Below are 15,364 nucleotides of genomic sequence, written 5' to 3' on the forward strand. Positions count from 1 at the left end.
TGAGTGCTGTGTACCATTTACATCTGTCTCTCCATCAATCCTCCAACCGTTCTCCAAAGCAGATATCATTTCCATTTTACAGATGAGGGCCCCGAAGCCTAGAGAGGTCACCAAACAGTGGTCACACTGATGAAAGAGCATGTTACCACCCTCCACTGCTCCAGGAGGGCTTCCTGGCAGGGTGGGCTCCATGGCACTTTTGTGGTTGTTCCCTGTGCTCCACACTCTTTCAAGTAATCCTGACCCCTGCACCCTGTAGGCAGAGCCCCGCCCAACGTATCCTAAGCAGAGAAACATCTTCCTGCCAAACATTTTTTCTTATGTACTGTGGCTGCTACACTGTCGTATTTAACTCTATTAATTTAGTATAGGGGACAAAGACACCTTTTTAATTTAATCATTACTGTTCTTTTATATCCAGAGTATTTCTTGTTAATGCCTAGGTCTTAGCTATTATATTGTTATTTATTATAATGCACAAAATTGTCTTCTGTGCTCTGCTTCTCCCAATCAGTGCTCAGCTAGAGCCTGCATACGCTGTGCTAAAGATCTGTCCTCCATGCAGATGAGATCACTGAGTGCCAAGTAAGGCAGAATCACAGGGCTGCCATCCAGGCTGTTTTCTGTGTAATTACACTGGGACCACTCCTAAATCTCTGGAGAGATGTGTTATTCACAGGAATGTGGTGGAAATCCTAGCAGACCCAGAGCAGTGATGAGTATACAAGTTCTGAAGCTTTTGGTAGTAATGATAGTACTTACTCTTCGTATGAGAAATACTTCCTCATTTATAATCTCAGTTTTTAAAATAAATTTTTTAAACGTTTATTTATTATTGAGAGACAGAGAGAGACAGAGCATGAACACGGGAGGGGCAGAGAGAGGAGGAGACACAGAATCCAAAGCAGGCTCCAGGCTCCGAGCTATCAGCACAGAGCCCAACGCAGGGCTTGAACTCACAAGCCGTGAGATCGTGACCTGAGTCGAAGTCGGATGCTTAACCAACTGAGCCACCCAGGTGCCCCTATAATCTCATTTAGAGAAGAGACCCATGGAGAGAAAGGAGTGTCTGTTTATTTCACAGATGGGGAAACTGAGGTGGCATTGGGTTAGTGCTGCCAGGGCCTGTTGACTGCTTAGCTGAAACTTCAGCCCAGCTTCCTTTATCCACAGTCCCACAGTTTGCCTCTCCTGGGCCTCACTCTTGCCCTCGGGCTCTGGGAGAAATAGGAAGCAGCCCTCCAGCAGAACACAGCCTGGGGGTCTTCCTGGCCTTCACAGCACTACATATTAGAGCACAGGCAGGCACGGCCTGTGCCTGGCACAAGGCGCCTGCCTCATCAACAACACACTCCAACAGGTCATGGGAGTCCTCCGTCGTTCATGCATAGTTGTTCCCATCAGCCGAAGGTGGCGGGAGAGATCATCCAAACAGAGTAACAGGAAAATCATTCCTATTTGACTGTGAAATGAAATACATACTTTTGTTTTGTTCCTGGTTTTTAATTTTATTGTTTGCTCCAACATTAATAATAGAGCTCACACCCTAATTACGTTTTTCTTGACTGGTATGGAAATGGAAATGAATTTTCATCCTCTAAGTATACAACCTGTGTAGAATGGGGAGTTGGGATGATGATAGGTACTTTATCAAATGGGGAAGTGGGATGTCTATATATGAATAATCCAGGCTTGACTAATATCTGGATACATTCCCATTCAGTATTTCGTGAGTTGGAAGACAAAAAATTCTTCTGCAGCAGCAAATGGCTTCTCCCCACCATGGGGAAGATGACACATATGGGATTGTAGTTCAAAACCATACTGGATTGCTTAAGTCAGACTGCAAGAAACCCACGAAGGCCTTCGGGAAGGACAGAGGTCCTGGGAGGTGCCAAGGGATAGCTGCTTAGCTAAGCCACCATGCCTCATTAGGCAGACTTGTTTTCCTTGTCAGCGTAGGGCTCTTTCTTTCGGGAGTCGTCTGATCCAGTTTCAGAGAAGGCATTTGTGTTTGATGGAAGTTGGTGGAGCAGGAAATATTGATTTGAAAGCTGTTGACACTTGGAAAGAGGGAGTTAATTTAGATGTCAGTATTGATCAGTGGAGCTAAATTTAGACACCAGCTTGAGAGTTTCTCTTTTGAATATACTAAAAGAAAAAAAAAAAGGAAAGAAAGAAAGAAAAAAAGAAAAAGGACACCTTAACTGAAATGCCATTAATGGGGACGGAAAGGGAGAGACCCACAATGTGCTGTTACACAGCTCTGTCGTTAGAGCTCATAGATGAAAAGTTTAGATTTGGCCATCATAACCTATGGTGTAGTTACACCACAATTATATTAAACGTAAGCTTTGAGGAGAGATGATGCTACGGATGTTAGACTGAAAATTATTTTCAAGTATTGAGAACAAATGAAGTTGTTTAATGCAACCTGTGTTCTTTCTGAGGGATTACATAGGACTCTGTATCTTAGTTAAATGGCCCAAACACCTCCGGAGAAATGTTGACTGCTTAAGGAAAACCACTCCCCTGATTATAGCCCATGGTCCAGGGCCCTAGACCACTCAGATGCCCCCTTTCTTCTAGAAAAGTGGTTGAGATTACTCTGTATCCCACAGCATTCTCTGATTGCTTTCCAGGAAAATTACTACTCTGATAAAGATGACCTCACATTTATTAGATAATCCAAGAAGATTTGAAAAACTTACTCAATGGGCATAAAACTAAGTGAATTTCCATATGTATTACCCCAGAACAGTGCATTTAGCAGAAAATAGGCCAAAATGGATTTGTAAGATGTTGGGGCTCTAAGCTATGGGGAAATAAATCATACTTATTTGTCTACTAAAGGCATTGACTTTCATTACTCCTGTGGACCAAATACTGCCCAAAACTTGCTTATGAACAAAAGGGACATTGAAAACAAAGGAGAAAATATGATCCTGTCAAGAATACTGTGTTCAATTCTGTTCACCACACATAAAGGTAGAAAAGAGTTGGGGTAGACCAAAGGGACAAGTACTGTCCATTTGTTTCAAAATGGAGATAATTAAGAAGACATGGTCACAGTCTATAAAACCAGGAAGGATGATCACATACAATCTCTTAAATTGTGAATTTCTAGAACTAAGAAATGCTGGAAATATGACAGGCTCTGAGTTACCATCTGAGGGGTGGGCAATTTTTCCTGCGGCCAGACTTTCAGAAATGACTGTGCCTTGTGATAAGTCATCAGCAACAGCTGGTCTTAGAGTCAGAGGCCTTGAGGGCATCTTCATAGCTTCATTGTGAATGTGACCTAGAGAACCGTATACAAACAGCTTCCCAGCCTGTGTGGTTACAGGGTACAGCTTGCCCCACTGAGATGGCATCATCATTTGTGGGCATCCACGTCCAGTTAACCAAATCCAGTCTTCTCACTGGGGTTTACCTGAGCTTTCTTAGCCTGAAGAAGCAGTAAATCCCCATTTTCAGTTTGCCATCTCAGCTCTGACTGAGCTGAATTCTTGGCCAGCTCCTGAGTCCCTGAACAGTGATATGCCTCTGGTCCCTCATTCTTACCCACCTGACTCTCTCTGGTATCCTGTGGTTTGCAGGGCCTCTGAATTTTGAAAGAAGTATGGAATCCTAAATTCAAAGTGACCCTCAAAGATCATCTAACCTATAGGTAAATCGTTCCCTCAGATAATTGATCAACATAAAATGCTTATGTTTTGGACTACATTTTATGGTTTGCAGAACACTTTTAGGTTACTTCATTTAGTCTTTCTTTGTGACTTAAGCAACCAAAGTGTTACCATTTTGCAGATGAGAAAACCGAGATTCAGAGAGATTAAATGAGGTTTCTGAAATTACACAGGATTAGAAAAACATTTTCTCATTTTTTCTGACAGTATTTCTTCTATTCCCTTGCACTCATTTGGATGCTCATAGAATAAATAACCAATTTTATGAGACAAGAAAATAAAGGACTACAGTAATAGAAAATTATACCAACAAGAGTTGTCACTGATCAGACTACAAAGAATGGTGGTAACAAAACAGCCAAGGGTCCCACATCACATCAGAATTTGCCAGTAAGCTCTACAAATACTGGAACAAAAATTAATAGTCCTAGCCTTTTTTTTTTTCTTCTCATTGTGAGACGGGTAAATGAAGAATCATAGCATTACCTCGCTTTGCTCCAAAACTAAACATCACCACCTCTACCATCGGCAGGTTTTACATCTTATCAGCCCTGATGTAGAAAGGAAAGGTACTATTATGTTAATTTTGTGGATGAGAAAACTGAGGGTTTTGTGGTTTTTCCAGGTAGTAAAAAATGCCAGGTGTTCTGACTGCAGACTTTGTGTTTTTTCTTCACTATCCCAGTCCTACTTCGAGGACTGACTCGGGTATAAGAATCAGTCCCACCCCTGAACCTAAGCCATGGATATAAACATGCATTTTTATCTTCCTAAAATCAAAATTCCCACTCTGGTGACCTGACATGCCTTTATAAACAGCATTTGGAAGATCAAAATGAGTAAGAATATCAAGGATATGGCATGACTTAATGAACGACGCAGAGACTGGAGCCTATAATATCTAAATGGAAACCTAGTTAATGGAGATCCCCATCACCACGGCTATAACTGATGTTTCCAGTTGGCTGAAACTAGAAGGTAACATATGCCAGCAAGACTCAGGAGGCCCAGAGGGCGTCAAATTGCCCCTCAAACGTTGATTTGTGATGCACACAGAGTAAATGTTTCTCTGACACCCTCCAATGAATCTTGAACTAAGCAAAATGCAATGAAGCATGGCAGAAGGACTTGCATAGTTCAAAAGTATATATTGTGAGTTCCATTTTCCAAAGAGCTGAAGCTTTTGGCCACGCAATCCATGTATGCATGTACCCAAACTCACAGGCGGCTTTAGGAAATCATTAGCACCTCTAGCCAGCCAGCCACAGTACCCCACTGGCATCAGACATTTCCCACATACACACTCTGAGCAGTATTCCTGCGACTAATTGCTTTACAGATTTGGCATCTCATCCACAATCTGCCAGACTGGCCATGAGTTAGCATCTCAATCAAAATAGCCCAGCTTCCACAGGATTTTTGCCCTAGTGTTATCCATGTACAATATGTCATCAGTCATTTTCTGCCCAAGGAGGAAATTTGAGAACTGCCTATGAGGATTGTGGAATAGGAGAGCCCAGGCTTAGTATTTTTCTAACTATTGAGCATGAAGAAGTTGAGAGGGGGAAAAAAGTCTGCAAAAATCTGAAACAGATTGTGGTATCTTCTCCTTTGCCTTAAAGTAACAGATGGATGATATGTACTGATCTTGAAATTTCAGAAGAATCTTTATTTCCTCTCCAAGCGGGCTCTTAGACTCCCTAATAAAGAAAGTATTTGGCAATTTTCTGGTGACAAGACGCAAGGTAGATTTTTAAGGCCTGATTCTTCCAGTGTGATGATTTGCACTTGACTCGATCTTAGCTGGAGAATTGCCACATGTCCATTTCACCTAGGACTGTCTAGACAGTGTCAGCTGTTTCTCCTTCTATTCTAATATTCCATAACTGAATTCTCTTTCTCCAGTACTAATTAAGGTCACCTAGAAATTTTACTTAGCCTAGCCATTGCCTCTAGATAATATAAATCAATTATAACTTCCTCTCCCCCTGCCTTTTTTTTTTTTTAATGATCCAGTGTATGGATTATTTATGCTGTTTTACTTGTTTTCTTTCTCCCTCCTCTTTCCTTTGGGTCATTGACCTGTCAAAGCTCAGACTTGTCTACTTTTAACTATTTTGCAAGGCATAAGAGGTTGGACCCACTTGTTCAGGTGTGATTTGGGTATTGTCTATACAATAGATAATTATTCCCTTCTTCAAAAACATTACTGCATACTCACCACCTGCAAGGCACTGTGCTAGGCACTGTGTGAGACAAAGCATGACACGTATATTGCCCTAGTTTACATTTGGGGGGACAGAGTATGGTGGGATGTTGAACTTCAGAAGTGTACATACAATACAATCAGATAATGTTTAAGTGGGTGAGGAAATTGGGACAGAGGGGTAATAAGGGTAGAGTAGAATAAATGTATCGAAGAATGAGGTTGATACTTATAATAAGAACCTTATGGCACATGGTGCCAGGTAAGATTGCAGAGATGAGCATTATCCAGAGCCTTCCTGTCCTCTCTCCAAGTGTGGTCAGAAAATAGCAGGGTCTGACTGAAGGACCAGTCAGAGAAAGCAAGAGCTCTGGGGACGTTGCAAAGGCCATTCACCTGTGTTCTTCTCCTGACTCCCTAGGTCCTGGGATGGATCCGCAATGGGGAGTCAATGCTTAATGCCAGCCTGGTCAATGCCAGCTCTTTGTCTGAAGCAGAGCAGCTGCAGAGGGAACACGAGCAGTTCCAACTGGCAATCGAGGTAACACCCAAATCTGACTACACTGTCCTCCCTTCCCCATTCTGCTCTGCACTTCAGGCAAGATGATTCCTCAAGATGTGGGCATTTCTTTAGGTAGTGAAGCCTTAACTCTTTCTGGTTAAATGGTCCAGGTAGCTCCCTATTATGCAGGAATTGATGGAGAAGCAAATGCAAGGGTTCATTACCCCCAAGGAGTCCTAGTATGAGAAGACAAGTATTCACACCACAAATGTGCATCTTGGTTACCCATTGGTACCTTTCACCTTAAGGCCCCGGGTACACTGAGCTTTTTGTACATCATGGACTATACACCATGTGAGACTGGTAAAGCCAAAAGGTTAGAAGTCCGTTTGAAGATCACTCAGAATTGAAGATAGACAAGTACAAAAGTCATTTATACATTAGTATTCCATTTTAAAACCTTTGATTCCTAGGTAATATTTAGATTTTCTTGTCAGATTCTGCCTCTTACCAAGAACAATGAGCACTGGAGCAGGTTGCACCAGATAGTTGGCTTCACTGAGAGTAGCTGTTTGATAAGTCACGTTTCAAGAATAAACTGAAACCAGAAGTTCACCAGCCAAGACTTGTCTTAAAGACTATTTTAAAATAAAATTTCCTCTTACAACAATCTGATATAAATTTTTTCATCTTGCTTTAAATAATACCTTTAATTATCCTTTCTACTAGAACATTCTCCTTCCCAAAGAGAATTGAGCTGATTGCCTTAGAGTGGTGTGGGGGAAAGAGTAGGAAATGGGACATGGGAACTATATTAAAAATAAGTTCAGCACCAACGGGAACAGAGAGAAACCTTGAAAGACATCCATTACTTATGGTTCAGTATAAACGTCAACCCACTTTTGAGTGAATAAGAAATGCAAAGGTGTTATCATTTACTAAAAAAAATGATTGTTAATGAGAATTTTACACAATAATGATAAAATTTTAGCTGTTCATGCCCATACTTATATCTTTAATACAGTAATCATAGCCTGCTATCTTCGTAGGAACCAGTACTAGTCCTAGTTTACTGTCTGGGATTTGAGATTTTAAAATAGGCTATGTATTGCACACACAGTGTGGGCAAATCATTTGTTAAGGAGGAACTAAGGAGAGAAGAGAGGTTTTATTATCATCAGCTGCCTCTTTCCCTTTTACTGGCATGCCCAAATATGAAAGTTGTTAAGACCTATTCACTGTCAAGGAAAAATCAGGATTGGGGTTACAATTGAAAATCAGGCACACAGTGGTCAAAGCCCCATAGAGAGTCAGCATGAAGGGAACAGAGGTTGGGCAGACTAGGGGCATGGCATGGAGCTGTGAGAATGCTAGACAGAGAGAAGACCACTGTTGGCCACACCTCCTCCTTGTTTATCTCAGCTGTGAAGGTTTACCTGCCCTATCAGGTAATTAAATTCCCTGTTCCATAAGCAAATGTTGGGCAAGTAAAACCAAGTGTCATGACGTACTTGAGCATTTCAGTGAGCTAGTGGAAAACTGGGTAAATGCATCAGCTCTGCTAGTGAAGTGACTAAATCCCACGACCTGCATATGCAGTATGTATTAATTTGCAATGGTGCTGTCGCACTCTTACAGAATAGAAGCTCACTAAGCATGTAGGTTTCTTAATTACATGGGTGCAACTTGATCAAATATTCTTGGAATTGATATTGAGATATAGGCCCCTGTGGAGTATATGTCTATGGTCTGAAGAGGAGATAGCAGAGCAGATAGGATTTCTGGAAGATCGTGGGAGTGGAGGGTAGGCAGGGTCTGTCGCATAGTTAACATAATGAACTTCCAATTTGCTCCTTCTCCAGGGAGCCTGTGCTTCTCCCTAAACGTGTTGGTTTAGACCATGTTCTGCATCAAGGGGAAAATATGCCAAGGAAGATTGAAGCAGTTTGAAAGGGGATCTGACTAGCCTGGTTTGGCTTGGCCCACTTTGATGGTATTACTGAGGCCTTTCCAAGTAATGGCTGATAGAGAACATAATTTGACTTCTTGGACCCTGAGAAAAAATCCTATGTTCCAGAAGGGAAAACAAAATAAATTTGGGTAGGATGATCATATAATTTATTGTTAAAACTGAGACACTTCTGAGAGGGAAGAAGGGAATTATTACTAATTAAGCTAGAAAAAATAGGCATATACTAACACTATCATGGGCAGACTAGAATGTCTGCTTACCGTAGCCTGGGTGGATTTATGGGTTTTAAGGTTTTGGTCTCCCCGAAGAAGGCCAGAGTTTTTACTGGAAGTACCTGGGTTTCAGGAAAACAGAACAGTTAAGAACAGAGACCAGAACAAAGCACGAATAAAGCAAGATTTATCAACAGACCCAAGTTATTGTTTGTTAGTATGCAAAATGTTGTGGCTGATGGGGTTTCAAGAGCTGTGAATATCATAGAGATAAGCTCGATTTTGAAATCTATTTTATTTGAAATCCTCTTATGCATTTTAAGTATGAGCATTATGGCAGAAAAAGTAGTTAAAACTGGGTAATAAATTCAATTGATTTGGTTCAATTTTCTTCCATGTACTCCTATTTTACATCATATATTAACATCCTTGGTAATCCATGTCTTAAAGATATAATATTCAATAGGATTACATAGTAGAGAGTAGAAGTACATGCAAAATAATGACTCAGGCGTATCAAAGCAAGATTATGTCGTGTGCATAAGAGTTTGTCATTTTGGAAATTAAAGGGGATGGAGTTCCAAGGACTATCAGATATAATGAGTTTCTTAATAAGGAAGAGGATTTATTACATAGCCTAAATTATAGGACAATTAGAGTTATTCCTTCACTCTCAGAGAAAAAGACATAATGATGGGATTTTGATGACAATTACATGCTGATTTCATATATTGAGAAGCCAGTTAATTATCATAATCACTAATGTTCATTTGGTGAACCCTTCCTCCGAGTGAAGCACTGTAGATGCCATTCTAATTGCTAGAGATAAAACAGTCTGGTGTGATATGGTGGGAATGAACATAGGAATAGTCAAACCTGAATCTTATTCCTGGTCTCATCACTTCCTTGGCTGTAAATTTTTGGGAAAGTCATTCAACCGGCCTGAGCCTCATTTTTTTTTTTTTTATTTGTAAAATAGGAATAATAATACCCACCTTATAGTGGTGTCGTAAGAAAGAACAAATATACGTAAGCACAGTGCTTGGTACAGCATATACCCTTGGATAAATGACAGTTATTAAAGTGATTTTTAAAGCAGTCATTGCTTTGAGAGTTTCACAGTCTAAGTAAGGAGAATCAGCCAAATATTAGATGATTCAGAAGAGAGTAGTTTTTAGTGAGTCCAGCTGTCCAAAAAGATTTTTGTATTCAGTTAAAAAAATTCATTTTAATATAGTTAACATACAGTGTTATATTAGTTTCAGATGTACAATATAGTGATTCAACAGTTCTAAACATTACCCAGTGTTCATGATGATAAGTGTACTCTTAATCCCCATCACCTATTTTACCCATTCCCCACTGACCTCCCCTGTGGTTAGGATCTTCCTATCCAACCATCTTCCCCAGAAGTCCCCAAAAGACATTTTTTAAGTTTACTCATTTATTTTGAGAGTGAGAGAGAGTGAGAGTGGAGGAGGAGCAGAGAGAGAGGGAGAGAGAATCCCAAGCAGGTTCTGCACTGTCAGCACAGAGCCAGATGCAGGGCTCGAACTCACAAACCATGAGCCACCCAGGCACACCCCCTCCCCCCCCAAAACAGCTCAGATTTGAGCTGAGTCTCAAAGTACTACTGGACCATAAGTGGGAGAGAATAAGGGATGCTCATTAAAAGGCAGGAAGAATGAAGGTAGCGAAAATTAAAAAGTGCATAGTGTGTTTTCAGAGGGTTTTTGTAAGGAGGTAGTAGATGATAGTGTTACAGACTACATTGGGAGGAGACTTTAATGACATCTTTTAAGTTTGGACTTAATTTCACAGCAGTAGGGGAACCACTGAAGGCTTTTGAGTTGAGAGAAGGGAATGAATGATATTATAGCATCAAATTAGAGTTTCAGAGCCGGAAGAACATTAGAAGTCACTTCATCCAACAACTTCCTATTACAGGAAATCAAATTTATCTGTATGAAATGTGAAGGATGGGTTTGATGGATTAGAAATGGAAGGCAAGGAGACTAGCACTGGAACCACCACAGCAGTCTAAGCATGATGTGGGCTAGACCAGTCAAGGATGTTGTTCCTTGAGGAACAAGTCAAGGATGATGTCACTATTGGAACCCCAGGCGACAACAAGGAGGGCAGATGGTAGACTGCTGTTGGAAGATGCTTTCAGAGGAAGGAGTTTCATTTTAGATGCGGAACTTGAGAAGATCTCTAGGAGGAAGGTGGTGGCTCTGGCAGGGCAGTCAAGCCGTTTGCATTCACTGGTGAGCATTCCTCCTCTCCCCAGGAAGACCATTCATTTCTTTTACTAAGAATGCATCTTTGTAAGTGGCTAACATGGGGCAGGCAGCTAGATCAACTGAACCAGTGCTGCTGACCTGGAGTGAGAAGCGTGACAGGCAGCTCAAGACAATTAAAGATGAGGGTCAGATGTAGGGCGAGAGATGGATACTGAGAGTCATCTACAAAGAGGAAATAATAGCAGCCATGGGAATAAATAAGAGCTCTGCAGAAGTGAAGGAAAACCGAGAATGCACTTTGGGATACCCCTCTATTTAGGAGACAGGAAAAGAAAATGGTGCCGATAAGTAAAACAGAGAAAGAAGTCGGGGATTTATAAAGGATCATTTCTGCCCCTTAGTTTACTCTTTCTAGCCATGTTCAGCATTTAGGAACTCAAATTCTGATGTGGTCATCATGACTGAGGGCTGATTTAGTGGCAAAGCAAGGGAATAAAGGAGTCTAGGTTGCTGGAGGCTGTCGTGCTAACATAGCTCACACTGAGTACAGATTTCAGAACAGGGAAGGGAAGCCAGGAGATGGTTGACAGACTAGGGAAAATCAACAGGACTATGCAAACTGCCCTCTGGGATGAGGGTGAAGGGGAAGCAGTGGTGTAGAGGAGAAAAGGAGGGAGGTTGTACTCACACAGGGAGTGCTGAATGGATCAGCTCTTGGGGACTGTCCTTGCACAGCTGCCCAAGAAGAAGGGCAGAAGTAGTTCTGGAGTACATTACTGGGCTGCTAGCTGTCCCTTTTTACTGGAAGCTGAGCTATACTTTCTTAAACATGCAGAAGCCAAATTACCACTATGCCATTGAGTTGAAATCATCCCAATGGCTGAGGTTGCAATAATATTAGCTCTTTGAAGTCCTGTTTCATCCACATCCGTACTTTATTTTAGTAAGTTTTAATCCCTTTTGGCTCTCTCTGCCACCCTGTCCTCCAGCCTGGTCTCCCTACCTCCTACAGTTAATATGAATCAGAGAATGCAGACCACATTTAGCCTGAATAAGAAAATAAACCTTCCATGATATATATATATTATCCTAAATGCAAACATAAGTAATGTAATAATGTAAGGATTACACATTGAGCTAAATTATCTACTACACTGCTCTGTTCCCTTGGTGAGGTAGCGAAGTGATGGTGAGATGCTACTCTTAGGCTTTATTAACCTGCCAAATTTATTCCTTCTCCTGGAGTCCTTTTCAACTAATTATTAATGTTTAAAATAATTGCATTGTTGGCTGAGCTTTGTATTATATGGAGATTTTTTTTCTTATGTGCTATGTTTATTTGATCTGTAAAATGGGACTACAGCAGTAACTTCCTTTGAAAACTCACTACAGTGAACAATTTTATGATGAGATTTGAAAAGAAAAATTCACTAGTGTATGAACCAATCAGGGAGCAGATATATACACAACTGTTATTTTTCTACCACAGAAACTGAGATGTTTTTAGAACCAGTGATACAAGTAGGAGAGTGGGGGTGGGGGGTGGGCAGGAGCCAGGGTCCTGAGCATTCAGTTAATGAAAATGCATGATGTTCTTTTTTTTTTTAATACGCTTTAAAAACAGTGATATATTAATCGTCATGACAAAATGTTTGAATCTACCATTTAAAGCTCTTTAACTTTTCTGCATCTTTCCACTCACGCCTCACTCCACCCCCTCCTGTACCACGCCTGGGTCGTTCCCATGGACCTCTCTCTCCTCCCCTTGTGCCCAGTCCCTCTTTCATGCCACTTCCTTGCAGAAGACGCACCAGAGCGCCCTGCAGGTACAGCAGAAAGCTGAGGCTCTGCTCCAGGCCGGCCACTATGATGCCGATGCCATCCGGGAATGTGCCGAGAAGGTGGCCCTCCACTGGCAGCAGCTCATGCTGAAGATGGAAGACCGGCTAAAACTAGTCAATGCCTCTGTGGCATTTTATAAAACTTCTGAACAGGTGAGGGAAGGGCTGCAGGGTGTGAGGGACTGATGTTGATGGAGGGCTTTTTTGTTCCCCTCGTACTGCAAATCTGCAGTATCTCCCTTAACAAGAAGCTAGTCTTCTCAGTACTAACCTTTGAGAGTAGAAAAATGATGTGGAAATACTACAGTTAGCTTCCTTATAACATTTTCTTTAGAGAAGTGAGCCATGTGACTTGCTTCTTATGAATTTCTCAAACTCATCAGACGTAGATGTTAAGGGACAAATTGGGTGTGCACTGAATACTAGATTTGAGGGGTGTATGGGTCAGCTATTGCCACAATAATGCTACCCCACAACTCAGTGGCATAAAACAATAAGCATTTTGTTTTTAAGTATTTGAGTTCAGCTGATCTTGGCTAAGCTTGCCGGACTGGGCTCCTGGCTGTAGATTTGGTCTAGATCTGCTGTCATGTCTGTCATCCTCCTTGACCAGCAGCTATTTGAGGCACATTTATGGTGAAAAGCAAGAGTGCAAGAGCCCAAAATCTACTGTGCAGTTGCATCTCAAGTCTCTGCTTGTGTTACATGCTCTAACATCCTTTTGGCCGAAACAAGTCACGGGGCCAAGCCAACATCAATGAGGCAGGGAAGTATATGCCTCCTATGAAGGTCAGGAAGGTAGAGTGACCGTGATCTAATCTGCCACAGTCAGGCACTATGCCTGAAAAACAGTCAGCACTTTCACTCGTGGGGCTCTCAGTCTGATGGAGGAAACAGTTCTCTGTCATTGGTGGACCATGAGCCTAACTGGTAGGATGGTGCTGCCATGGGAGAAAAGGCAGGAGATACATACAGCAGGACATTAAAGATGTGGACCCTTTACTGTCCCATCTGTACAGCAATATGCTGTAGGATTACATACAGCATATTGTAGGGCTGTAGGGCCGAGAGGATTTTTAAATGATTCAGGTGCTTTTAAGGGAATTCTTTTCATGAAGTAGAGGTTTAAAACACAGTAATTTTGGGACACCTGGGTGGCTTAGTCATTTGAGTATCCAACTCGTGATTTGGGCTCAGGTCATGATCCCAGGCGCCGTGGGATCGAGCCTCACATCAGGCTCTGTGCTGAGTCTGGAGCCTGCTTGGGATTCTCTCTCTCCATCTCTCTCTGCCCCTCCCTCACTCGTTCTTTTTCTCTCTCTCTCAATAATAATTTTAAAAAAACAGAAGTAATTTTATTTAATGTAAAATACTTTCCTCATTTGAATTGCTCCCTGGTAGAAATCAATCAGAAATGTTCTCCTCTGGGTGACTTACAGGGGCCATGAGAAAGTCTGTCTTGAAGCAAATATGACATGCCTGTCAGAGGGCCCAGTAGCCAGTGTTCCAGTCTCCACACCTTTTCTCACTTCTCCTTTCTGTTGGAGTAATGATGCCTTTGATGGTCACAGAATTGGGAGCAGCTGAGTAGGATGGTTTATAGATGCAACACAATCCCAATCAAATCCCAGAAGGCTTTTTTTTTTTTTAAAAAAAAAAAAGATAATGCTGATTGTAAGATTTATGTGGAAATACAAAGAATCAAGAATAGCCAAACAATCTTGAAAAGAAAAAAAAAAAGTTGGAGGAGTTACACTACTTGATTTTAAGACTTACTCTAAAGCCACAATGATCAAGACAGAATGATGTTGGCGTAAAAATAGACACAATGAAACAGAATGGAGATTCCAGAAGGAGACCCACAAATATACAGTCAGTTGATTTTGACAAAACAATTCAAAAATAAAGGAAAGAATGATGCTGGACAACTAAATATAGGTTTCCCCTGCTATCTGAATGTAGAGCGTTCCTATGAAAACTTTTGTAAGCTGAAGTCAGATGTAAAGCAAAAAAGCAGTGACCACTAATTTACATGGGAAAAATTTTTGAACATTCCCAGACCCAAAAGTAACCTCTTGTAGGCCCTTGTGAAACCTTAGGGACACATCTTGCTAACGGACGCACAGAATAAGTCAAGATAAAGCACAGATGCTCACAGACACAGTTCGGAGCTGTGGCAGCTGGATGCTGAGAGGCTGAGTATAGTTCCTGGAGAAGGAGGCTGGGGACCACCCTCACTACTTGGGTGCATGCTGCCTCTGTGACAGTTTCCCGCAGAACAAATGCTGAACACTGTGTTTTACTTTTCACCTTTTTTCATAAAACTGAAAATCCTCGTATTTCTTTCAGTTAGCAAAAACAGGTACTAACATAGGTCTTTCATAAACGTGAAGTGGTGTTGTGAGCTTGTGAAAAGCAGGAAATACCTGTACCCAGATTTTTTTTTAATGAGGTTTAATCCCCGTCTAGTATCATACACCACTTTTAGTTTTTAATGGACCACGATGCTGAAGGGGACAAAGCCCTACATTAAGGAGTCAGTCAATTTGCCTTTGACCTTGCCAAAGGTTACCTTACCGCTCTGGATTTGTTTCTTTACCTGTTAAATTAAAGGACTTATGCTTGCTAATCTTTTCATTTCCTCTAGCTCCCAAATTGATTTTTAGTTCAGTATTATCATGGGACAGGCCTTAAGTACT

The 15,364-nt window shown here is 41.4% G+C and overlaps 1 protein-coding gene across 7 annotated transcripts in view; it reads left to right on the forward strand.

The window, feature by feature from the left end:
• KALRN (kalirin RhoGEF kinase) overlaps positions 1–15,364 on the forward strand; it is a 598,446-nt gene that overhangs the window by 316,875 nt on the left and 266,207 nt on the right. For 4 of the 7 annotated variants that reach the window (XM_042954412.1, XM_042954414.1, XM_042954416.1 and 1 more), the window contains exons 16-17: positions 6,317–6,436; positions 12,627–12,818. In XM_042954412.1, coding sequence (XP_042810346.1) covers positions 6,317–6,436; positions 12,627–12,818 — 312 coding nt within the window. Of the gene's footprint in view, positions 1–6,316; positions 6,437–12,599; positions 12,819–15,364 lie in introns of all 7 variants that reach the window. The other 3 variants (XM_042954425.1, XM_042954413.1, XM_042954415.1) reach the window with 1 other exon arrangement.

The sequence above is a fragment of the Panthera leo genome, chromosome C2 (genome assembly GCF_018350215.1).
Source record: "Panthera leo isolate Ple1 chromosome C2, P.leo_Ple1_pat1.1, whole genome shotgun sequence".
Taxonomy (NCBI): Eukaryota; Metazoa; Chordata; class Mammalia; order Carnivora; family Felidae; genus Panthera; species Panthera leo.